The sequence below is a fragment of the Salvelinus sp. IW2-2015 genome, linkage group LG14 (assembly GCF_002910315.2).
Source record: "Salvelinus sp. IW2-2015 linkage group LG14, ASM291031v2, whole genome shotgun sequence".
NCBI lineage: Eukaryota > Metazoa > Chordata > Actinopteri > Salmoniformes > Salmonidae > Salvelinus > Salvelinus sp. IW2-2015.
The window spans coordinates 12,358,112-12,383,787 of NC_036854.1; the positions used below are offsets into that span (position 1 = coordinate 12,358,112).

The 25,676-nt window shown below is 42.5% G+C and overlaps 1 protein-coding gene across 1 annotated transcript in view; it reads left to right on the plus strand.

The window, feature by feature from the left end:
- Window positions 1-25,676, plus strand: part of man1a1 (mannosidase, alpha, class 1A, member 1) — a 172,471-nt gene that overhangs the window by 17,291 nt on the left and 129,504 nt on the right. Inside the window, exon 2 of the mRNA XM_023999506.2 lies at window positions 23,451-23,547. Coding sequence (XP_023855274.1) covers window positions 23,451-23,547 — 97 coding nt within the window. The remainder of the gene's footprint in view (window positions 1-23,450; window positions 23,548-25,676) is intronic.

The window sequence follows — 25,676 nt, forward strand, 5'->3', positions numbered from 1 at the left end:
ATTGTTTAACARCGTTAACTAGGCTACCTATCACGTTATTGGAGGCCTAATGCTCGAAATCAGCCATTTGCCACAATTTCGAGTGACCACAGGATGTGTGATATAAGCAAGATAGACTTCCATCGTCAGAGCAAATTATTTAACCATACACGCCATATTGTTGCTGCTCTGCTTTATTTCCGTGCTCTCCACAGTCAAGCAATCTGAGAAAGGACTTGTTCTTTACAACAATGTAGTTAGTCTCTACTATGCTCTGCAGATGAGAGCTGGATGACTCTTGTCCCAAAGCAACGTTCAATGGAAGAATGTCCGTGACCTTCTGAAAGCTGTGTCCGCAGTGCCTTTTAATAGCTGCTGACAATCTTCAATGTGGTTCACCTGTTGTGAAATAATGGTCTGAGAAGGTGAGTCTTGGATCCATCAGCCAATCACAATGGTTCTTCTTCGCCTACCTGGTATCAAGCATCTCTCTGGCCACACGTCGCAGTGACAGAACACACTTAAAGGACCAATGGCTTATCGATTTCCCGACCAATTCATCTCATGTAACGCAGGTGGGTAGCAGCCTGAGATTTACTGGAAAGCCAATGAGACGCCATGGAGGAGAAGCTCACAGATTTACACCACGCATGGCCACGGCGGCAAGGCATGTATGTCACTTACATGGAAGTGGCGTAATGGCGCGTTAACAGAAGCAACATTTCACACACATTGCTGCCTTAAAAATGCGTTATTATGATATCCTAGTAGCCAGAATGCATGTCAGGTTTAAAATGCCATTCATTTTTCATGATGTTTGTGCTGCTTGATTCCGGAATCGGCTTTGCATTTCTTCTTTGACTTTGGATGAAACGCATAGTATTTCCTCAAAGCAGTGTTTTTGAAGAATCTCGTTTTGCAGGGTTGATCATCGTAAATGTTTAATGTATTATTTTTCTGTGATACTTCTGAAATGCAAGAGCTGCTGTAATTTGGAGTAAGAAAATCCAAGGTATTTGTTGGTCCCTTTACATAGAAAACTAGATCTATCTCAGTGGGTGATGGCTCGATATCACAACACTGGAGACAATTGTTTTGGTGGAGTAAAAAGACCCAATATGTTTTGAGTGTTACAATTTGGGTTTGTTACCACTGTTAAGTGCATTATCCAAATGGTAATACAAGTCTATTGATGATGGTGAGAGAACGGAGTGTAGTAGTGTGTCAGTGTGCAGATGGCCTCTGAGTAGGCGTGCTCCTGCGTAACTCAATCCCGCCCGTCCAGCACTTTGCCATGTGTAAAAGATGCCATCATCGACCACAGCCAAATCAGCCCGCTGGCCAGCCGCCACCTCTTTGCTTTCTTTTAGGGCGCAGGGCAAACATCTGTAACCCAACTCTGCCTCACACTTTTCAGCTGTGTGCCCATGCCGTCCCAGGGGAGGCCACATTGGCTGTGTGTGCGCGCGCTGTTTGGCCATCTGTCACCCTTGTGCCAAAGACCCACTTCGTTGCCAGTGCCCAGTGTTCCACCCACACCGCCACCTCCCCCATCACTACAACCCCCCCCCCCCCGAGCTGCACCTGTTAGCTAGATGTCGTTCTGTAGGTGTTTCCCTGGAGACCAGGGAGGATTTCATTAATGCTTTTGTTTCACTATTGGATTTGTTGTCCTGTAATTTGCCAGTCCTCCCTGGGGACTTCAGCACTACACACATGCCTCCAGTTGAAGATTACTCAATAGGACGCCTCCAGCAAACAGGGTCGTTAACTCCCAGATCTTTGCACAGCAGTCAATGATTTGCCATCATCTATATGCAGGAGGGAGGGGGGACTCATTGCTTGCCTCTCCAGTCTCCACGTTGGGTTAATGACAAGCTGCCGTAACAGTGGTGACCTCCATGGGGAATGGTGAAATGGATACAGTGGCTCATTGTGCTGTGTTGTCTGAGCACCGAGCGGCGGTCAACTCCACTGCCATTGATGTCAGCCATTGAGCAGATTCTATGCCACTTGAATCAATTGAATGGCATTTCCATGTAAGAGGACCCATGAGCGCCAACATATGAAGTTCATAGGAGCATATTCAATTGGGTGTGAAATGAAAGCGGAGAGACGATTTTTGATAAATTAAGGCATATATATATTTTTCAAACATTTTCCCTTCTAAAAATGTGGAATAAGCAAAGGCTTTGATTTCTGGTCAAACAGATGGAAAGGGGGTCTTAGATAACATACTACCAGYAAAAGTCCTAAAAGGTATTAGAAATACATCAAAACACAATAATGTTGACGTAAAGACCCTACCAACTAATATCAACACTMATATTTAGTTTTGGATACATTATTTGCCTGTAAGGTTAAGAAACATTGCCTTGTGAGTTTTTGGTAACAGAACTACATCTTTAAGATATTTTTCTACTTTCTCTCCCTCATGTAACAAGTAAAGGTAAACCTACCAATTTGTTTTAACTGATAGGAATTCTGAAGTGATTTAAAACGTGCAATTATGTTACTAAATCGGTAACAGAATTACTGCAATTGAATTGGTTACAATGGGAAACGATAGTAGTCACACACCACAGTTGGGTCACCTGCTACTGTCCTCCTTTCCACTGGCATACTGTCATGTTTAGCTCATAACTGTTTTTTTTTCTCTTTCTGTCATTTGGTGGTCAAAGCAAGACTTTGAAAACAATCCCTCACTCTCTCTGCCGCTGTCTCTTCTCTCTCTCTCGCTCTCTCTCCAGTTAAAGCTTCAATATATATTTTTGGACGACCTGACCAAATTCACATAGAACTGTGAGTTATAGATTCTCATTGAAAGCAAGTCTAAGAAGCGGGAGAGCTGTTCTATGTGCACTATTTCTATGCTTCCCGTTCTGTTTAGTTTTTGATTCTTTTTCTTTCACCAGCTGCAGACAGTTGAAAATTAAAATATTTTGGGTTACTGAAAACATACACTGAGTGTAGAAAACCTTAAGAACACCTAACTTATATTGAGTTTTGGTAATGGTATTTTATTAGGATCCCCATTAGCTGTTGCAAAAGCAGCAGCAACTCTTCCTAGGGTCGACATAAAACATGAAACAATACAGAGTGACATAATGCAGAACATCAATAGACAAGAACCGCTCAAGGACAGAACTACATCAACATTTTTTTAAGGCACACGTAGCCACACGTATCTCGGTCAAATAGGGGAGAGGCGTTGTGCCGTGAGGTGTTGCTTTGTCTGTTTTTTGAAACCAGGTTTGCTGTTTATTTCAGCTATATGAGATGGAAGGAAGTTCCTTGCAATAAGGGCTCTATATTTTACTGTACGCTTTCTTGAATTTGTTCTGGATTTGGGAACTGTGAAAAGACCCCTGGTGTCATGTCTGGTGGGATAAGTGTGTGTGTGTGTCAGAGCTGTTGCACCCCCCCTCCCATTTTGCCCTCAGAACAGCCTCAATTTGTTGGGGGCATGGGATCTACAGGTGTCTAAAGTGTTCCACAGGGATGCTGGCCCATGCTGACTCCAATGCTTCCCATTCTTGATACACACGGGAAACTGTTGAGCATGGAAAAACCCAGCAGCGTTGCTGTTCTTGACACAAACCAGTGTGCCTGGCACCTACTATCATACCCATTCAAAGGCATTTCAATATTTTGTCATGCCCATTCACCCTCTGAATGGCACGCACACAATCCATGTTGTCTCGAGGATTAAAAATCCTGCTTTAACCCGTCTCCTCCCCTTCATCTACACAATAAGGGATCATAGCTTTCAAACTTTACATTTGCACAGTTTTCTAGTAAATGTTTTTTATATTTTTTATTGTCTGTGTAAATTGTTCAAAGTAGTTGTTGTGCATATAGTTGTATCGTTTGTTAAACTTTTGAAATCAATGGTTTGGCATACTTTTTAAATAGAGAGATCTGTGTCAAAGTGTAATTCCGTTTCTGTGGAATTGCCCTGAACCTGAAGGGAAACGCTTGCTTGTTTTCGGCTTTGTGTACATGTCTACCTTCGATTATGGCAAAATAGAAACGCGTCCTATTCATCCCGACCTCTCACTAAAGTTCCACAGATCTATCGGAGTACCGGAGTCTGGTTTCCCCATCTTCTTGTCAGTCAAAGGGAGACGTAGCCAGTGCTGGGGATAATATAGGACAGGTATTTGATCAGTGCTGGGAGATGATGTCGGTTACTGCCCCCTTTTTGTTCTCATTAGATCCACATCGTTGTGATGGAACATTTTAAGGGCTTTTTAAAAAGGTGATAATCATCGTAGCCAGGGAGACCATTCTCCCCCTGTCCTTGGCAATTGATTTCTGAAAGTGGGTTAGTTAGAGGGCTATTGCAATGACAAGACWGTGCTCGCTGTGATGTCACACCCATTGTGAATGAGGAGGAAATCCAATAGGCCCTTACTGCACATATTGTGGTGGTTTTTGGACTAGTCTCAGTATTATGTATGAGACGCAGACAAACACCTGCGTAGACAAAGAATGGTGCATTGCTTTGTGTAGTGTGTATAATGGGTGAACTAGCCTACATTCTTGTAAATATGTCTATGAATAGCCTCTGATTTCTTCCTTTGAACAGAGCTGCATCCCTCTGCATAGTTGGAGACTGGCGAGGCAGGCGTMCGTGTGTGTTAGGTTTAGGCCAAGGCCGGTTTATATGATGACATTGACAATATACAGTACCAGTCAAAAGTTTGAACACAACTACTCATTCCAGGGTTTTTCTTTATTTTTTACTATTTTCTACATTGTAGTTCTGTCCTTGAGCTGTTCTTGTTTATTAATGTTCTGTATTATGTTCTGTTTTGTGTGGACCCCAGGAAGAGTAGCTGCTGCTTTAGCAACAGCTAATGGGGATCCTAATAAAATACAGATATACCGAAATGATAACAAAAGCGCAGGAAATGCAGATTATGATGAAAATGCAATGTTTTTTTWGTTTTTTAAAGTTGGATTGAACAGTATAGAACAGTCAATGTCAAAAGCCCCATTTGAAATCACTTACCATATGTATTGCCACCGTAGGTTCATGAATTACTCATAAAGCATGTTTGAAACTTTTTATTTCGAAAATGATTTATATCGGATATCGCGATATTTGGAGTAACATGTCTTTTGAAGAGGTCTCCCCATATATTTCCCAACCCTAGGTGGGTGTGTGTGTGTACAAGAGCAGAACAGCACAGCCACAGAGGAAGGCTGAGAGAGAGATCTGCGGTAATTACATAGCCTCCTGCCTGCCAGTCCCTTTGGAAATCCCTCCTGTTTTCATTTGCACAGAAAGAGGAGCTGGTTTAAAAAAAACATTTGTTTTAATTAGCTCTCGATCACTGTACAAACTTCTAATTTCATCCCACATCAAAAATAAAAGAAGAATGTGGGATGAAACAGTATGGAGCGTTTTCGTCTTTTTGCGTTGTTGGATGCTGAATTGTCCTGATGGGCCGATGCCAGACTGAGTCATTGGTTGGGGTTTATAAAAGAAAAAATGCTAATCTGCTAAACAAATGGTAATCTGGTTGACGGTAGAGAATAGATCAAAGAAAGGTAATTCCAGTGACTTCTGTTACCCTCGCATAACCTCTTCTAATTGATTTGCTTGATGGATATGCCTCCAGTCTGCAGTCTTATGGACTAGCTGCATAGCCACAGCATATCAGTTGACCCCAGGCAGCACTTATCCTCACCTGTTTTAGTCAGTCTGTCTAGCCTACTGTACCTTGTCTGCCATGTCAATGCGAATGCTTGGTTTTGCTGTGTCACTCAGCGACTACAGGGCACACTGACCGCAGATTTGGAGTCCGTTGAATTCATCTAATGTGCACTCATTTTAGATGCTTCGCTGCTAGCTTGAATAAAAGAGCATCACGCAGTCATTCATCCATCATAAATAGACGAGTAGGACATTATGCAGGGTAGGTTTAACCTCTCAACAGGTCAACACTGAATCTGATGCCTGTCTACAGATTTAGATTAGACCCACCCAAATGATGAGGGAGGCCTTTGTATTGGTCCTGTATGTTTACCTGTTCCTGCTCCTTTCCTGTGTTTAGGATAGTGTTCTCTCTGGGGAGAGTGTGATGGTCAGGGTCCACTGACCTGCCAAGGGAGAAGCCTCTTCCATATTAGCTGAGTGGGCTCTTCAGTATTGCTGATGCTTGAAATAGCAGTGAAAATACCCCTAAGAGGAATGACGTTAGTAAATAATTGTATTATAGCGTGCACGACACAGACATGAATACTCAACGTTGAGCTGATGGACAGGTGGGCGAGGTGCGTTGTTTTTCTGCAGGTCAGGTGTATTGTTGTCGTAGCTCTGCCCGGCTTTGGTTAGTTAGTACCTCCTTACATTAGTGGGTGTGTTGTCCTACTCCTGTCTGGCATTGTTTACTAGTACATCCTTGCATTAGAGTGGGCGCTACTGTTAGTTGTAGTGGGCGGGTGTATAAAGAGCTTGCCCCTGTTTCCCCGTCTTTCATTGTTTCGATCTCCTCTGAACAAATGCTTGAATGCACTGTAAACACAGCGACTCCTCTTTCAGCACGATGGGCCTTCCTCTAGTTCTAGCTCACATCAAAAGCAGCAAGGCTCAATCTGTTTCATAAAACACCCTAATTACCATCCCTGTTATCATGTAGTCCAAAGTGGTTCCCTCCCTCCTCGCCACCTCACATCACAAATAATGATACATTCTGATCAAGGAGCACCCTATGTACAACACTACAAATGAGAGACTGGTAGTACACGATTCTGTATGAACACAAATTAGATTCCAAATCTGTATTCTTCATGTTAATGCTCCTGGTTCTAGTGCGTTATTAGAATTCAAAGAAGCTAACCTTTGTCGTTGAAGTGGTGCTCCTTCTTGAACTGTCGTGTTCTTTAAGTCCCTTTTGTATTCCTGTGAGACCACTCRTTTCAGTTTGCTCATTCACACACGCTAAAAGGGAAGTGATACCTGACACCGTTCTGTTGTTAGAGGGGTTTATTATCAACATTTAGTTTTCCTGCTATTTTGGACTCGTTTTGCAGTGCACTGTTAATGTAGCTAGGTAGGCTACAGCTTGCATGCAAATAAACAGATGTTACCTGTAATAGGAATTTCCAGGAGAACAAAAGAGAAGTGCAGTCGTAGATAAATTCAATAAAATATCGAACAGGTTTTTATTACAAGTTGCAATAGGGAGACACCTCCAGCACAGAAGAAGATAAAATGTCTAACTGGCTTTTTCTGAGAAGGCCCTTATAACTTAATCAGCAGACAACTGAACTCTGAACACCAGCCCAATATGCTTATAGGATGTCGAAACATAAGGCAGTGACTGTCAGCTTCTATAGAATTGCAGTGTTTCACAGAATACAATAATAATCAGTGTGTCCTCTGTCAATGTAGAGCTGGGCGATTTGAACAAAAATCCATATCGTGATAAATTGCCTGAATTGATGCGATAGCGATAAATAACATTAATGTGCACCACTGTTTAAAAATAACTTATTTTTCTCCCCAATTTCATGGTATCCAATTGGTAGTTACAGTCATGTCTCGTCGCTGCAACTCCCGTACGGACTCAGGAGAGGCGAAGGTCGAGAGCCGTGCGTCCTCCGAAACACAACCCAACCATGCCGCACTGCTTCTTGATACAATGCCCGCTTAACCCGGAAGCCAGCCGCACCAATGTGTCGGAGGAAACACCGTTTCACCCGGCCCACCACAGGAGTCGCTAGTGCGCGATGGGACAAGGACGTCCCTGCCGGCCAAACCCTCCCCTAGCCCGGACGACGCTGGGCCAATTGTGCGCCGCCCCATGGGTCTCCCGGTCGCGGCCGGCTGCGACAGAGCCTGGACTCGAACCCACTGGACTCGAAAGCACTGTGATGCAGTGTCTTAGACCACGGCGCCACTCGGGAGGCCGCGTGCACCACTGTTAAAAAAATAAATACATCCTTACTACTACTGCTACTTATTTTTTTGGGATGGTTGTATCCATCAATTGTCCCATTTAACAATCACCCATACTAGCAAACCTATTATTTCACTTTTCTCCATAGGCTACTTATCGTAATGAACGATATCAGCAAAATGCCTGTGATATGTAGGTCGGTGTCGATTTTAATGACTTTTGGCTTATTGGACCAGCTCTAGTTTAAACCATAACATACTGCATCAAGTCTAGTGATCATCAAACCTAGTACCACAAAAAGAACACTGGAAAGCATGTGTATTACATAAAATATATATGCTAAACATTGTTAATCACTCTAAACTGTATATGAACTTTATTTATGAAATATTCCCATCGGGCTACATTGCCTAATTCTAAAAATGATTGCTTACGATGTAGTCAAATGTGACTGACCACCTTGATTCGGTCTTATGTAGCAAAATTAGAAATTGTTTTTTTTATTTTTTACATTGGATAAAAGCAGAGACACAGAGCTACAAACTGGTATATCATACACATCAAGTAATTCTGCTTTGAAAGTTGATAAACTTGTAACCCCACTGTTGAGAAAATGGCCTTTGAATATTTGGTACACCCACTGGAGAGCTCTTCTTTGTCTACATCCATTCAGCATTGTTCACACCCTGTTAAGCCTTAGCCCCACCCATCTCTTTAAGGATTCACATGTGAGGCCATGTGCTAAACAGTGAGTAGTGTAGTAAAGATTAAGACAAAAAATTGTAAAAGTAGTAGCCTACAACAAGGAACAATTCCAGGTAAACAGTGTCCAGATAATTTAAAATAAATAGTAGATGATGCTTACCAGACACTTGTCTAAATTGATGGGTCATGTGAAAGAAATGCTATAACCACCAGCCACATCTTGCTATGTGGATGGGTCTCTGCAGAAGGTGTAAACGGTACAGCCAAATGGTTACTTGCATAGTAGCAATATCAAAAAGCGTCAATACCAGTAGAGAAAGAACAAAATAATATACAATATGTACAAGAACAATATCAATAACAATATCAGTGATAGATGAGGTAGTTATATGCATACATTCAGGGGTGAAGTAGCTGAGCAGCAGGATACAAAAAAGAAATAGTAGCAGCAATGTATGGCGTGTGTTAGGAGAGACTCATGTGACTAGAGGCACTGCAGATAGTGCTGATGACTGGGAACTCGCCCCCAGTGATGAACTGGTCCGTTCGAACCAAGCATGAACAAGGGAATATATATTCGGAGAGCCTGTTTCATTTCTGCCCTTGACTTTGGTACAGGGCATGTGATGTCCATAGCCTCTTCGTCACAAAACTCCCCGATCTTCTCAAAAATATAAGTTTGTCTAGCTGTGTCCAGTGGTGCTTGTACAGGCAGACCATCTATGGGAGGAAGGATGTCAGCGTTGTGCAGCAGCTGAAACCTGGTCCCGACTGAGTCCCAACGCTCCTTGGCAACAACAACACCAGGCTCCTGAGCATCGAAGCTGTAAAACAGGAAATAACAAAACAACTTAAGACATTACAACCTTGCACAACATCAATTCACCTCCCAAGTTTAGATAAGAAGAATAACCTCATACAATGCAATGAAAATGATATTCCCCTGAAGTGCTGGTACTGCTTGATCTGTGGCAGCGGCCTGAAGTAGGGAGTCGGGTGTTGCCAGCCATAGCTTTCCACCAACCCCTTTCATTAACTTCTTATGGGCAGGCGGGAAGAGAGCGCGTCCCACCTGGCCAACATCCGGTGAAATTGCAGAGCGCAAAATTCAAACTACAGAATTATAAATATTTAACTTTCATAAAATCACAAGTGTAATACATCAAAATAAAGCTTAACTTCTTGTTAATCCAGCCGCTGTGTCAGATTTCAAAAAGGCTTTACGGCGAAAGCACACCATACAATTATCTGAGAACAGCGCCCTGCAAACAAAAGCATGAAAAACATTTCAACCAGGCAGGTGCGACACGAAAGTCAGAAATAGCAATATAATAAATGCCTTACCTTTGCTKTTCTTCTGTTGGCACTCCAAAAGGTCCCAGATACATCACAAATCAAATCAAGTTTATTTTAATTTTATATAGCCCTTCGTACATCAGCTAATATCTCGAAGTGCTGTACAGAAACCCAGCCTAAAACCCCAAACAGCAAGCAATGCAGGTGTAGAAGCACGGTGGCTAGGAAAAACTCCCTAGAAAGGCCAAAACCTAGGAAGAAACCTAGAGAGGAACCAGGCTGGTTCCTTTTGGTCCTTTTGTTCAGTAATGTCATTCTTTATATCCATAAAAACTCAGTTTAGCTGGCGCACTTCAGTCAATAATCCACCCAGTTTCCCGCCATCAAAATGCATACAAAATGAATCCCAAACGTTACTAAAACTTTTCCAAACAAGTCAAACAACGTTTATAATCAAACCTTAGTTACCCTAATACGTAAATAAACGATACAATTTAAGATGGAGAATCGTTATTATCTTTACCGGAGAAAAATACAAAAGAACGCACTCTTCCACGCGCTTGGAAACACTACAGCCTAAATGGGAGCCACCTTGAAAAACTACAATTTCTGGCTCATTTTTCCAAAAACCAGCATGAACTTCTTTCTAAAGACTTGACATCTAGTGGAAGCCCTAGGAGCTGCAATCTGGCAGGATTTCGCCTTATAATAAAAGTGACAGCCATTGAAAACAGTGGTAGGCTGAAAATGTTTTTTTGGGGGCTGGTTTGTCATCAGGGTTTCGCCTGCCATATCAGTTCTGTTATACTCACAGACATAATTTTAACAGTTTTAGAAACTTTAGAGTGTTTTCTATCCAACTCTACCTAGCTTCTGGGCCTGAGTAACAGGCAGTTTACTTTGGGCACGCTTTTCATCCGGACGTGAAAATACTGCCCCCTACCKAAGAGAGGTTAAATAAAACGTCCCGTGTGTCCATTTTGCTTGTACAGCTTGCTTGGCCCGTTGTCAAGTCACTCTGGTTGAGAGCAGTAGCAACACATTTGCAGTTCTCCATGGCTAACGTTATATATTTTGAAAAACTCCAGTAGATAGGATTATCTACACATAATGAGCAGCTCATTTTATAAACAGAAGATGCTACATGGCAGACCAATCCGAAACTCATCTCTTGGCATGTCCAAGCCGTTCATTATCTCAGCCAATCATGGCTAGCGGGAAGGTTCCTGTCTTCTTCTGTGGCTAAACCAACTAGGCTTGTAATTTAACAACTTTATTTGTATTTACATTGGGCATACAAGTTTGTTATTAAGGCATATAAATGTTCAAATGTTCCAGAAGGCATTTCTGCCAAAAACGCATATTGATTAAAAAAAATTWAATAAATGTTCAAATGCCTCTCCTGTGAAGTCGTGACTTGCGACATACGCCTAGTTTCCTGAAACAAGTCACAGATGATGATTATCTAGTCAAATCTATTTTACATGTAAGTCAACAGTCTGGCACACAATTGGCAGGCAATAGTCCCACAATTTTCTGTTGGGCTAACACTTGAGCGAGTTTTTAGTACCTTTAGGAGGGCTTTGTTGTCAGCACGTCCCTATAGCATAACTTCATCACTGCAGGGCTGAGTCGTCTGTAGAGCATGATGGATGGTATGGATGGTACAGTATGTTTTCCGAGCTGTGCGTTGCTTTCCCACCAACACTAGGCCTCTAGGGCTGTCTTATTTGCATGTAGATGCAGGTGCATAAGGGAGTCGCTGCCCATACCAGTGTGACAGGCGCTGCATGAAGGATCACTGTAATATGTTGTGTACACTCCCTCCGCCTCTCTCTCTCTCTCGTGCGTTTGTCTCCAGTGGCCAGTGGGGAGAGTTTATGCTACTCTGCAGGGCAATAAACGGGTGTGGGGCATATTTATGTGATGTGTATTTCTTGTTTCTAGTGTTCTACAATGGGCTTCGTTGTTGTTTGACCTGTTTATTCCTTCAGAGCGGGCTGCTGTCTTGCTGTGGGTCAGTAGTGTTGGCGGGGCTTTAAAGAGATGGCAGAGAGATAATGGATGTAGAACAAATAGAGAACAGACACAGCCTGAAACAGGAATGCAATAAAGGGGAATAGCAGGTATAATTACATCATACGGATACCTGGACCATTCTGGCCCTCCACTTTGGTGTGAATCCATCTCTATTGAGACACCATGCTTCATCGAAGGGGCTCTCTGAGACTCTCCTGCAGTACCTACTGGTCTCTCCTGGGAGTCTCAGACATTGCACATGAACACGCGCTTTCTGTTCTGTTCTGTGTTTCATTCATTCTTCCACAATTACATTGTCCCCTTCAATTATCTCGCACCTGTTGTTCCTAAACAGCCTTGAATCAGTGTGTGCTTGAATGTGTGTCATGGTGAAAGAATAGGGATAAACATGTTCGTGCAGGGGATAAATGTAGCACAGTACACACACACACACACACACACACACACACACACACACACACACACACTAGTGAAAGTCCCTACTCTAAATAAGGTAAACAGATCAAGTGGCTGGTCTCTGTGTGTGTGTGTGTGGAGCCAGGAGGGAAGCAGCAGAAGTTGTGCCGTGCTGGGAACAGCTTGGGCATGTTGAAGAATGCCATGAAGAGCTTACTGCCTTCCAATCTGGTGAAGACTCTCTAGAAGGCTGTATAGATGATCATCCTGACAAGAGGCTGCAGCCCTGTTTAACCTCTCTTGGGTACGTGAGACGTTAGCGTCCCACCTCTTCAACAGCCAGTGAAACTGCTGGGRGCCAAATTCAAATACAGAAATACTCATTATAAAAATTCATAAAACAAAACATATTTTACATAGGTTTAAAGATAAACTTCTTGTGAATCCAACCACGGTGTCAGATTTAAAAAATGCTTTACGGCGAAAGCATACCTTACGATTATTTGAGAACATAGCCCACTAGACAAATCATTACAAACAGTAACCAGCCAAGTAGAAACGTTACACAAGTCAGAAATAGAGATAAAATTAATCCCTTACCTTTGATGATCTTCATATGGTTGCACTCAGCAGACATTCATTTACTCAATAAATGTTCCTTTTGTTCGATAAAGTCTCTTTTTTATATCCAAAAACCTCAGTTTTGTTCGCGTTTTCTTCAGTAATCCACAGGCTCAAACGCAGTCAAAACAGGCAGACAAAAAAATCTACATTGTATCCGTAAAGTTCATAGAAACATGTCAAACGATGTTTATATTCAATCCTCAGGTTGTTTTTAGCCTAAATAATTGATAATATTTCAACCGGACAATAACGTTGTCAATTTAAAAGGTAAACAAGAAAGGCACTCTCTCGGTCTCGCGCATGAAAAAGCTCTGTGACACTTTAGGGTCCACTCATTCAGACTGCTCTTACTTCCTAATTTTTCAGAATACAAGCCTGAAACAATTTCTAAAGACTGTTGACWTCTAGTGGAAGGCAMAGAAACTGCTATTTGAGTCCTAAGTCAATGGATACTGTAATGGCATTGAATAGAAAACTACAAAACCAAAAAGGTTTTCGCCTGCCAAATCAGTTCTGTTATATTCACAGACACTATTTTAACAGTTTTGGAAGCTTTAGAGTGTTTTCTATCCAAATCTAGCAGTTATATGCATATCATATCTTCTGGGCCCGAGAAGCAGGCAGTTTAATTTGGGCATGCATTTCATCCAAAATTCCGAATGCTGCACCCTACCCTGGAGAAGTTAATAGACCTCAGAGTGAAACAATGACACAGATGTTGCTTGTTGCTAAAGACTTGCGCTCCTTCGGACTGGCTTTAACTGCAGTGAAGAGTATAGCTGACGATGAGACCGCGTTGCTTCTGGTGCTCATTCAACAGCACAATAGTGCGGCCAAGATATCTGTCATTGTGACTGCTATTCGCGCACTTAGTACTATTACGGATGATAAGGGCATTGTTGGTAATGTGTCATTTTCATTTTAAAGGTGTTTATCTACCTGTGCAAGGTGTACAGATGAATGGATTTAATCAGGAGTAGGTTATGATGTTCTCTATGATGACACAATGCTCAGTAGCTCTTAACATAATAAACTCTGCAGTTGTGGGCCAGATACAGCATGACTCCTTGTGAAGTTGTCAGGAGATGGTGGGAATATTATGAATTAGTGATGCTGGGTGTACTACCTCGTATGAGGCTCCTTGTGGGAARGGGCAAACTGTGTCGAGCAGAGGCACTGAATGTGCATGAGACGCTAGAGAAGAGATTGTAGGGTATGCTCCAGATGTGCAGATCCGTCATGAAACCACGGCGAGACTTTTCCTCGCTTTAAAGTGTCACTAGCCTGATCGTCCAGAGAAAATAGCCAGGCACATTCACAGAGTGACGATGATTGATTTGATTAGATTTCTATGCTCGGCTGCATTTGCATAATGAATGGCGTTGATTTCATCAAATGCACTTATGATGAAAGGATACATGTCCAGTGCTCTAAAGTGTGCGGTTCATTGTGCCGTGCTCCCATGAACTATATCGGAAGTCACCAGCACTCTCTGGAATATTGTATTCAAGTAGTCAAAGAAACAAAGATCTGTATTTTGACGTTCAGAAGAAAGTATGGCTCTTGGTGTTAGTTTTCTCTGGCAATTTCTTCCCGTCCAAGGAGACAAAAGTCTGGAAGATAATAATTTGCTGGCAGATTTGGGGATATGAGTGTCTTCAGCTCACCTGATTTTCATGAATGTTAACAAGGCCCTAAACTCCCTATTTGACTGGATGGGCCCACACATACACACCAAGACGTTCTGTACAACAGCTGACTTTATATGAGAGCGTTAGCTCAATCAAAAAGACAGTGCAAGTGATTGCTTAGGCCTAATCCTTTGCCAGAGCGTAAATGTGTCCCGACACTGTCACCTCCAATAGCCGGGCGTTCAGATAAGCCTCAGCCAGCTAAGAGGATCTTCTCCAACTCCTCTCCTCCAGGGTTAAGGATGGGTATGTTTAGGTCTGTTGCAAGAAAGAGATGGAGGACGGCGGGGGGGGAGAGCAAAAGAGAGGAGAGAACAACCGCAATAGTAGAGTGATGAAGGACAGCGAGGGAGAGCAGATGAGAGGAAAGACACTATGAGAAAGTGAGTGTAAAAGGCGGAGGCAGTTTGGTTGACAGTAAACGGGAGTTGGCATGGACGTGGTGTCTGTTGACATTGCCTGTAGTTGGGCTCTCTGTCCTGGACAGCTGCTTGTCCTGAGCCCTGGGTTCTGTGCCTGCTGCCGGCACTGTCTGTCTCTGTCTCCCAGTCTGGCGCTCCTCTCCTTCAGAAACCTCCATGGCACAGAGCTCCTCCAAATCCTAGTTCTGCCTGCCCTCCTTCACACACAGCTCAGTCATCAATGTGGGATGGGGGGGGGGGGACTGACAGCAGGGGATAAGGGAAATGGAAATTTGGCAAACAGATGATTCGTTCCCAGGTCCCCAAACTAGCTGAATTTCCTGGGCTGGTCAGTAAAGAGAAAAGAGGGAAAGATGAGCGCAACATGGAGGACAGGCTAGCAGGCTATCAGGGGATGGAAACGGGGGAGGGGATAGTTTCTAATGATTAGGCCTTTTTATTCCTTTGCTGTTTGAATAGTCACTTATGACTCATGTGATTCACTGACTTTGGTTTTACTCTTCCCCCAAACCCTGTTTTGTCCTCACATGACTCTCCAACCAACCCACATACTGTAGGCCTATAGAAAATAAATCACTCCCTTGGGGCTGGTTTATGAATTAATAGACATCTGTTCCTGATCTGCTCTGCCCCCGCCCTAACCTTTTTAAAAGGCGTGCACACGTCGCACCGAATGGGAATCTAGCGTTTGTCTGCCGATTAGTTCAGTGCTCTGTGTTTTAGGGGACTTCCCACTGTACGTCTGATTCTTTTTTCACGCGATTCTACATGTAAAATCAGTGCCCACTCGGTTCACTGTCGGTACACAGCGGTACTGTCGGCCAACAAATGCTATTTGCGTGTCTGAGCCCTGAGAAGAACAACGCACTGAGGGAGGTTAATCCTCTTAAGACCCCAGAGCCCACTATGGCCTGCTCCACCTTTAGGTCCCCCTGACAGACTCTCCTGCCGAGGCCTAGCCTGGCTCAGCAGGTCGAAGAGTGTCTCTGCTCTGTCAGACCAAACACAGCCGTCCAAGAGCTGTCTTTTGAGCATAGGTGTGTGTTACCTGACAACAATGGTACACCGCTCTGCATCCCAGGGCACCACATAAATGCCACATAGGAGAGCCTTAGTGATATCCCAGCATGCTCTCTGCTCTGCTGCACTGAGAACTCAGTCTTGTTTGTTTCTCACGGCAGAAAGTAACATGTTCTCCCCCCCGAGCACCCGCTGTCAACTCATTCCAGTGTTGCTGTGACGTCTTTGGACTACACAATGCCGTCGATTAAACAATGGGAGAGCTCCTGCTGCTGATCCTCCCGTCGACAGACCGCATGCAGAGAGTGAGAGAGCCACGAATGACAAGATTACATTTTTGACTCAAACGCTCACATTAAACCCTGACTGGAAAAGCAATTACTGCCTTGTAAATCAGGGAGGCTGGCACTCCATCTAAGCAGGAGCAGGACTCGCTCTTGGCTGTGCTGGTCCTTGTGCCTCCGTTAGGACCACACTTTGTACCAGGCTTTGTACCGAGGTGCAGAGGACTGAATATTGAGCCGTCGGGATGGAGACCGGTAACCTACAGTGAACAAAAGCATTTCCCATCTGGGAATAGTCCGCCAGAACAGCCTGCTGTTTTTTTTTATTGGAAACTAAATTTTGCACTACTGAATGAGAATCAATATGGCCCGTGTTCAATGCCTCCCATCTCCCCACAACTTCTAATTCAGTTCTGGCAAATGGTTCTGGTTCCAAGTCGCCTAGTTACTAGCTAAACCAACCAACAGAACCACTGGCTTGTATTTGGCACCCTCTCAGCAGGACCAGAGTAAGGTGTGAGCTGTGAGCGCTGGGAGGCTGCGAGGGGGTGGGGCCCAGGGTTTTGGGGTAAATAKCACCATAGACTCATTAACTCGATCTGTCTGTCTCTCCCGCTCTCTGTGTGGGAGTCGATAAACTCATCTAATTTCTGGAGGAGAATGCTGGCTGGTATGGGGAGTCCACGCTGTGTTGCAAATGACTTCCCACCAGCATTCTCTACAGGGGGGCCCTCAGACAGAGAGACGAGAAGGGACTATTTGTTTAGGCCTGGGACTGAGTGGAGCTGTTTTCATTTCATTATCAGAGAAATCAGAGTGAGAGGTGCCTTTCATTAACACCATTATGAGCCCCTCTGGAAGTTTCTCCCACAATGTTAAAGGGGAATTTCACCCTGGGGGAATCTGGGCTTGTTTTCATCATGTCATTGCTAGGACAGTGAGATATGTTTCACACATAATTGCCCAGGAGGAAGGCAGGTCAGGGCTTCGCGCATTGAATGATACACCCAATGACGATGCCAGCACCAAGCGGGCAGATGACAAATACGGTGCCTAGCTAAGTAAGTTATTTGTCCTGCAAACCACTTAACTAGCTAACTTTAGTTTATCTACAAAAACTCATATTGTGTATTTGCTGGCTAACATACTACTGTGTTACAGTGGGTGGGAAATCAAATTATTTTTCTGTCTGCWAAGTTAGCCAGCTAAACAACTATCGGTAGCCATATCTATGACAAAAAATAGAATAGGTTTTACAATCTGAGATCTTTTCTTTCTTGGTTGTAAAAGCTCTTCTCTTTTTAGTCATAGATATAGCTAGCTACTAAACAGCAAGCTTCAACATTACAACCAACCACCTAAAGCTAGGTTTACAAGCAAAAGTTAGCACATGACTGGAGTTGGCTAGCTGGCTAACTTGTTATGCGCCTGCTAACGTGTAACATCAGCAACTGTAAATAATTTTACTAGCTAGCTAGGTAACATAATTGATGAGGGTTGACATTGGTTATGATTATGACCTTGGATGCATTTAAATCTCACAAAATTATAGGCATGATGCAAGATAGGATTCCAAACAGATGTAAATAACAAGTATTGCATATCCAGCAAGCTTGCTAGATAAGTTACCTACCAAACATTGAGGAGAAATAATAATACAATAATTTACTGTTATAAATCAAAATCAACTGTAAAAATATTTGCCTAAGCATGCCTGATACACATGGCTGTAAGTAGATACTGTCTGCTTACCTGCCTAGGCTCATTTGTACTGTCTGGTCGAGTTGAGGGTTATGCCATATTTATTTATTTTAGACTAGATATTGTTGTAAATGTAATCTCTGTGCCTGCGCACATGTACAGTTAAAGTCAGAAGTATACATTTTAAAATCAGTTTTTCACAATTCCTGACATTTAATCCTTGTAGAAATTCCCTGTCTTAGGTCAGTTAGGATCACCACTTTATTTTAAGAATGAAATGTCAGAATAATAGTTGATAGAATTATTTATTTCAGCTTTTATTTCTTTCATCACATTCCCAGTGGGTCAGAAGTTTACATACACTCAATTAGTATTTGCTAGCATTGCCCACCTGTCTCCATCAATGAGAGAAGACTTGAAATAGACAAGGTGTCGGCAGAAATGGACATTATCTGATGTAAGAATCTGTAACTACAGTACTCTGCACTTGTGTGTGTCTACACCTGAGAAACACTTGGACACGCAGTTCATACAAAAAAAATCACATGTTACTTTTACCATATAACATTGTTTTTGAACACACTGTTCTCTTGAGTTAGCATTAAATAGTGTACACTCGCCTGTATTTTAGGTTCTGAAACATTTTGATCAAACTAACATTCCTCGTATATCTGAATGTCTAGCATCTGTTTGATAATAAAGAGCCCTGTACAGCTTATATAAATATATTATGTGAATCCATAAGGGCAGACAAATTTAGAAGATTGATAGAACATATCCATATTTATTTTATGGTGGTTCTACATCAGCGCTTTCCAACCATGTTCCTGGAGAGCTACCATCCTGTAGGTTTTCAATCCGACCCTAATCTAGCACACCTGATTTCTAATTATTAGCTGTGTTTACACAGGCAGGCCAATTCTGTTTTTTCTCTCCACTAATTAGTCTTCATCAGATCTTTTTCAGAACTGATCTGATTTGTCAAAAGACCAATTAGGTGGTTAAAGAAGGTGTGAAAAGTCTTAGGAAGGCAGTTCTTACACAGTATGAATTGTTGTGTATTGTTGTGTAAAAAAACATTGAGGGGAATTGGCACATCAATTGCTCTCATACAATACATTTACTGTCTAAGCACAACCCTGCACAACAACAAAAACCTTCCTCATCTCAAAGTACTGTCTGTAAACCTCCCCCAGCTCATTGACTTTGACAGATTAGTCTTGTCAATAGTAGCCTTTTGCCGGGGAATTTTGTATTGCGTTTTGAGAATCTGCAGAGAGAATAATGAGGTGCTTGTGTCATTACTGTTTTTGTGTCATTACTGTTGTAGTCTTGCTTTTATACCTTTCAGTGTCCCTTGTTGTTCTCCATAACCGCAAGGTGTGTCCGCTCCCTCATGCTTGTATATTCAAAATGCCCCCGCTTTGGGGTATTTTTCAGCAGGACACTGGAATGACTCCAGATAACCTGAGTTTTACTAAAAGAGAAAGGGGTAGACTAAATTGATTACATGGTCTGGAAGGTACACTGTGGTCATCAAGCTACCTCTAATGACCTGTAACCAGAGAACACAAACACTGCCCAATTCATACAAATTGAGCTATCTTTGCCGTCAGCTTGTAAATATTTTGGCCAATTTATCTTCACTAGCTAGGGATTGGATGCGCATGTTGGTGGAATCAGTTTGTGTACCACCTACAACAAAATACACAATTTAACCAGCCCACTAATTGTATTGATCTCTATTAGACTGGCTAGCTAAGCATACCTAACATGGACATTTCAATATTGTCAGCTTGCTGTTGGTTAACTAGCATCACTAAATTGGCAGTAAGATTGCTAGCCAGCTGAGACTGGCTGAAAACCAACTAAACAACCATAGGCTATGTATACACATTCATGCTACCAACACACAGAGTAAGTTATCTATATCGACAATTCAATTTTTAATGAGTGTTTTCCAGACAAGGGTGAAATGGAGGGCTACCAAATTGAGATGCTTTTTATTTGGTACTATTAGCTAACTTACGTTAGCTAAGGTCAGTCAAAGATAGAACGAATCTCTGGTAGCTAGAATGGTGAAAGATGACACATTTTCACGCTTGTTTGTAATTAGCACAGCCAGGTACAGAACACCACACGGGTATGATGACAAACGGTGAAAAACAACCTTTTTCAAAATAATCTTGCCTAGAGTACTTTTGGTCGTTCAAAGTAAAAAAAACAATGTTTGTGGGAACTCCCCCTCTACCTAGCGGGCGGTATCAGCATTCGCTATGAATGTCGGACTTTGTGGTTCATTATGAGCAGACCAATACACAGGGAGTCGAAACTTCCCGACTCTGCCAAATGAAAATGCTAGTTCTAGCTTGTGGTTTGGATAATTGTGATGTTGATGATAAAAACGTAATGTTATTAATATAGTAATGACTATCTGCCGTGACAGAGCCAGGGTGAAATTCCCTTTTTAAGCCTTCATAGTGGGCTTTCCATGATGGACTGATCCAAACACCCTCTCACACTTAGGCTAAACAATTGTGACTGTGAAGGGCAGGCCTGGTCCTGGCTGTTCTGCTGCCCTAGACAAGACAAAAAACAATTGCCACCCTCCTATACCCCCATGAAACTAGAATACTCCCAGTAAGAAAAATGACGTTGAAAAGATGTCTAAAATATMTATTTTTCCAGAAGTTTAACTTGGGTTAATTTTCGGTTCTGAATGAAAGGTGAAAATCTGTATTTTCTGTACGTTTATAAATACTTATTTTCCGGATGTTGAAATCTGGTTTATTTTCGGTTCTGAATTAAAGTTGAAAAGACGTATTGAATAGATTACATTAGAGTTATGTAGGGTACATTACATTGTATTGCACTATACTCTAGTGTGCTGTACTGGTGTACTGAACTATACTTTACTGTATTGTGCTGTCCAAACATTTGAAACCGATGTCTATAATTGGTTAAGATTTGGTCCGGAAAAATGTTTGGGCCACTTCAAGGCCGGCCCGAATCAAATCTGAACCAAATATAGACGTCTATGTTTGGGCCAAATATAGGCCGGTCCGAACCGAATGTCTGTGGACCTGGAAATCGGGGGCCGGACCAGACCAAATCTGAACTTAACATAGACGTCCGGTCTGTGGATGTTAAAATCAAGGCTGGTCCGTACCGGCCAAAAGAACGTCGTTGGTCTGTGCTTACTGGGGTGTAGCCTACAGTGTCGGCCCACAATGGCATTTTCTGAATGCCCATCCATGTGGTAAGCCTACCGTTTGTAAAACAGGCAGTTGCATTGGCTTTATTAGGCCCCATTCCTGTGACTAATCATTTTGTCTATTTAAGCTCTGAATATCAGCTACCTAACTTTTATCAGGAGTTATCCCGAGCTTATTTGCAATGAGAATCAATGTGTTTACACAGCGGGAAATGCAGAAGTATAGAATCTATAGAATTTTTCGCTATGATCATCTTTTCAAAAATGTACACATTCAAACTTAAAACCACTGAGGTCAGGCTATTTGATCTGAGAAACGTGCATGATTTAAAAAGTATATTTTCATTACTTTGTCATAAATGTGATCTCTACTCCAGCCTGTAGGCTACATAAATGGCCATATACTCTTTCTACCATAGGCTACATGATTTATGTATTTTATATTTATTTTAACAGAATTTTGGTGGAGCACCACAGCGGTGCGTCTTTCCAACAGCACCTTGGTGAGGGGCACTCGGCATGCACAAGCAAAATATTTTGCATCAGCGCTCACTGAAATATTTTATATTCCACTGGGTGAGAGAAATTGTCATTCATTTTGTGCAGAATGTTGTGTACCGGTAGTTTTATATGTTGGAGGTGCGTCTAGGTCAGTTTAGCTCGGAAAATGCCACCCCCCCATTCTGTCGCTGTAGGCGTGCCGCCTAATCCTTCTAATCCATCTCTGCTCTCTGTCACAGGCAGCAGACTTTTTAACACTCAATTTAATTCCAATCTTTCCACATTTGTGCTCCAATCATTTGTGCATTAGCAACATAATCTCATCATTTGAAATGGTGGCGGTAACCAAGAGAGAACACAGGGGTTGCTCTGGTTTTCACATTGCAGGAAGGGCACACATCATTAATAAACACCTTGACGTTGTGTTTTTCTCCGCTTGATTAAGAATCAGAGAAAGACTTGTCGATCTCAGAAAACGCTCCAGAAAATACTGATCTGTAAACAAATGAGTAGACCTAATCTCTGCTTAAGAGGGACCATTATTGTTTCTGTCCATTGACTACCCTTATCCACTTAGATTGTTTTGCTAGTGATTTTCAATAGCCAGCATTGGATTTTGGACCCTCTTTCCCTGTGTGGATCTGACAAGCTGAGAGTCTTGGGGAAAACATTATTTTAATCTCTGTCTGGTCTTCTCATCTTTTGCTCGAGGCGGATTTCAGCTTCAATCTGCCTCTGTATCAACTTTAGAGAATGGCAGCATATTTCTCTCTCTTCTCCTTTACAGCCTAATCCTCCCAACAACAAACACTGGAGGACACACTGGTAATCGCTACCCTGCAGAAGAGAACTGAGATGTGACGGTGCAGAGAGAGAATTCGACACTAGCACTGTGTTGGGGTGCATTGTTAGTGCAGCCAGACAACCCATTACCTTCCAATTTATCATTTCTGGCCTGTTATTTTCCCATATGCAAACTTAGTTGGACTGTATTATAGCCYAAAGCAGTGGTGTTGCAATATTAAATGGGTAATATAATCTCACTGGCACTCAACAAAGTCAACTTTATAGATTGCAGTTTTAAGTGAGTAATATACCTTTTCATTAAAATTTGTAAACTTTGAAAAGCTGTCCTTGTTTTGAACAGTTTTTATCTGCCGCCATCTGGATCGCTTCACCAGGGAGAGGGAACAAACGGGGACATTTAAGGAGGATTAGGTGTAAATTATAGTCTTTGGGACCAAAAATAGATACTGTCAGAAGACACCGATTTGAAGAACAACCTTGTGACGCATGTAGCTTAGAAATTCAGCATGTAAGGTAGAGTATGGATGTCTCTCAGTGGTTAAGTATCACAAACCAGGGTCACGGAATACGTCAAACAGACTTTTTCTTGTGTAATGTCAAGGTCTATTAAATGATTGACAGACTTCCCTGCACAGTTAATATCTGAGGTGACAACAACATGGTGTCCAACATAAAATAGCCTGAAGTCTGTTCCATGTCACAAATACACCCTTATTTAACAAAACAAATACTTTACTGGAAACCTGCCCATAATGACCAAACCACCCAAAGGACGTGAATCACCCTTCATAGATCTGCTAAGACTAAACCTATTTCCCCCCTTGTCCCCCCTCCCCTTCCTCTCCCTTTGCCCACAGATGATGAAGTTTGCCTGGGWCAGTTACAAGCGATACGCCTGGGGATCCAATGAGCTGAGGCCTGTCTCCAAGCAAGGCCACTCCAGCAATCTGTTTGGTGAGTATCTGTCCCCATCCCCGTTCAGTCCCGCGGACAGCTGATTCATGCCCGCCTCCCGCTGCCATCAGCCTTGCCCCACAGATTAGGACCAAATTGACCAAAATATAATCACAACAATTTCAAAGATTTTACTGAATTACAGTTCATATAAGGAAATCAGTCAATTGAAATAAATAAATAAGGCCCTAATCTATGGATTTCACATGACTGGGAGTACAGATATGCATCTGTTGGTCACCCAAAAAATGTAATAAAAATAAAGTAGGGGTGTGAATCAGAAAACCAGTCAGTATCTGGTTTTACCACCATCTGCCTCACGTTGCGTGACACATAGAGTTGATCAGGTTGTTGATTGTGGCCTGTGGAATGTTGTCCCACTCCTCTTCAATGCCTGTGTGATGTTGCTGGATATTGGCAGGAACTGGAACACACTGTTATACATGTCGATTCAGAGCATCCCAAACGTGCTCKATGGGTTACGTGTCTGGTGAGTATACAGGCCATGGAATAACTGGGACATTTTCAGTTTCCAGGAATTGTGTACAGATCCCTGCAACATGGTGCCGTGCATTATCATGCTGAAACATTAGGTGATGCGGCGGATGAATGACACCACAATGGGCCTCAGGATCTCGTCACGGTATCTCTGTGCATTCAAATTGCCATCAATAAAATGCAATTGTGTTTGTTGTCTGTATCTTATGCCTGGCCATAGAGTAATCCCACCACCACCATGGGACACTCTGTTCACAATGTTGACGTCAGCAAACACGACGCCATACATGTGGTCTGTGGTTGTGAGGACGGTTGGACGTACTGCCAAATTCTCAAAAACGACATTGGAGGTGATTTATGGTAAAGAAATTAAAGTGGAGGCGAAAGAAACGCACACCTGTTTAGGTGAGGCGCTGGCTAGCGGAGTAGAACACTTGAAAAATTAAAGGAGAGCCGCACACTCTAGGAGCTCAGATGCAATAATTTAATAACCAACGTTTCGTCTTCATCAGGGTATAATAAGAAATGAATATTCAATTGTCTGGCAACAGCTCCAGTGGACATTTCTGCAGTCAGCATGCCAGTTGCGTGCTCCCTCAACTTGACATCTGTAGCATTGTGTTGTGTGACAAAATTTCACATTTTAGAGTGGCCTTTTATTGCTCCCAGCACAAGGTGCACCTGTGTAACYATCATGCTGTTCAATCTGCTTCTTGATATGCCACACCTGTCAGGTGGATGGATTATCTTGGCAAAGGAGAAATGCTAACTCACAGGGATGTAAACAAATTTGTGTACAAAATTTGGAAAGAAATTAGCTTTTTGTTTGGAACCAACACTTTGCGTTTATATTTTTGTTCAGTGTATTAGTCAATAATCCTGTGGTGCCGGGCCAGGCCGGGGAGAGGAGAGGGTACCTGGAGAGGAGAGGGTACCTGGAGAGGGTACCTGTTCTACCTCAGTCGGGCTGGGAGGCTCAGACAAAAGGTGCATTGTATTGTCTACTCAAATTGTAATCTTGTTTTGTTAGTGGACGGTATCGCTGCTGCTGTAGACGTCTATTGAAGATGTATCGTTAATGGAACTTTTTCTGCCTGGCACAGAGGATTTCATAAAATATATTTGAGTAATAAACCCTTTGTTTACACACGCAGCTTTTTAAGAAACTCTTTTAGTAAACTCTGTAGTAACTGGAGAAAGCTCTTAATAGTTGGTATAGGCTTTGATATGCTTTGAGGGAAGCATCTCATGACTGATAGATCCAGATAGACGCACATTGTTCTGTCGTCTCTGAGATTTGGTGCACAGAAGACTGCAATAAGCTATAGATGTTTGGGCCCCCTATGTCTTTGAATCCTATGGCTGCTGGGTATTTGCTGGACATTAAGAGCGATTCATTAAGCACTTGTGTGTGTTAAAGGGAGGTAGTTGAGTTAAAGGCAGTGAGGTAGTGTGTTCCTCAAAGTGTTGCTGCTTCCTTTCTTTCTTTCACATGTGAGACATACTAGAGAATACTGTATGCTGCTGCATGACTCCTGGGGGAATGGAACGATTGCAGTTTTCTTGTTTATACACACACACACACACACACACTAAACAACCCCCTCCTGTGTGGTTGGTATTACACTGCA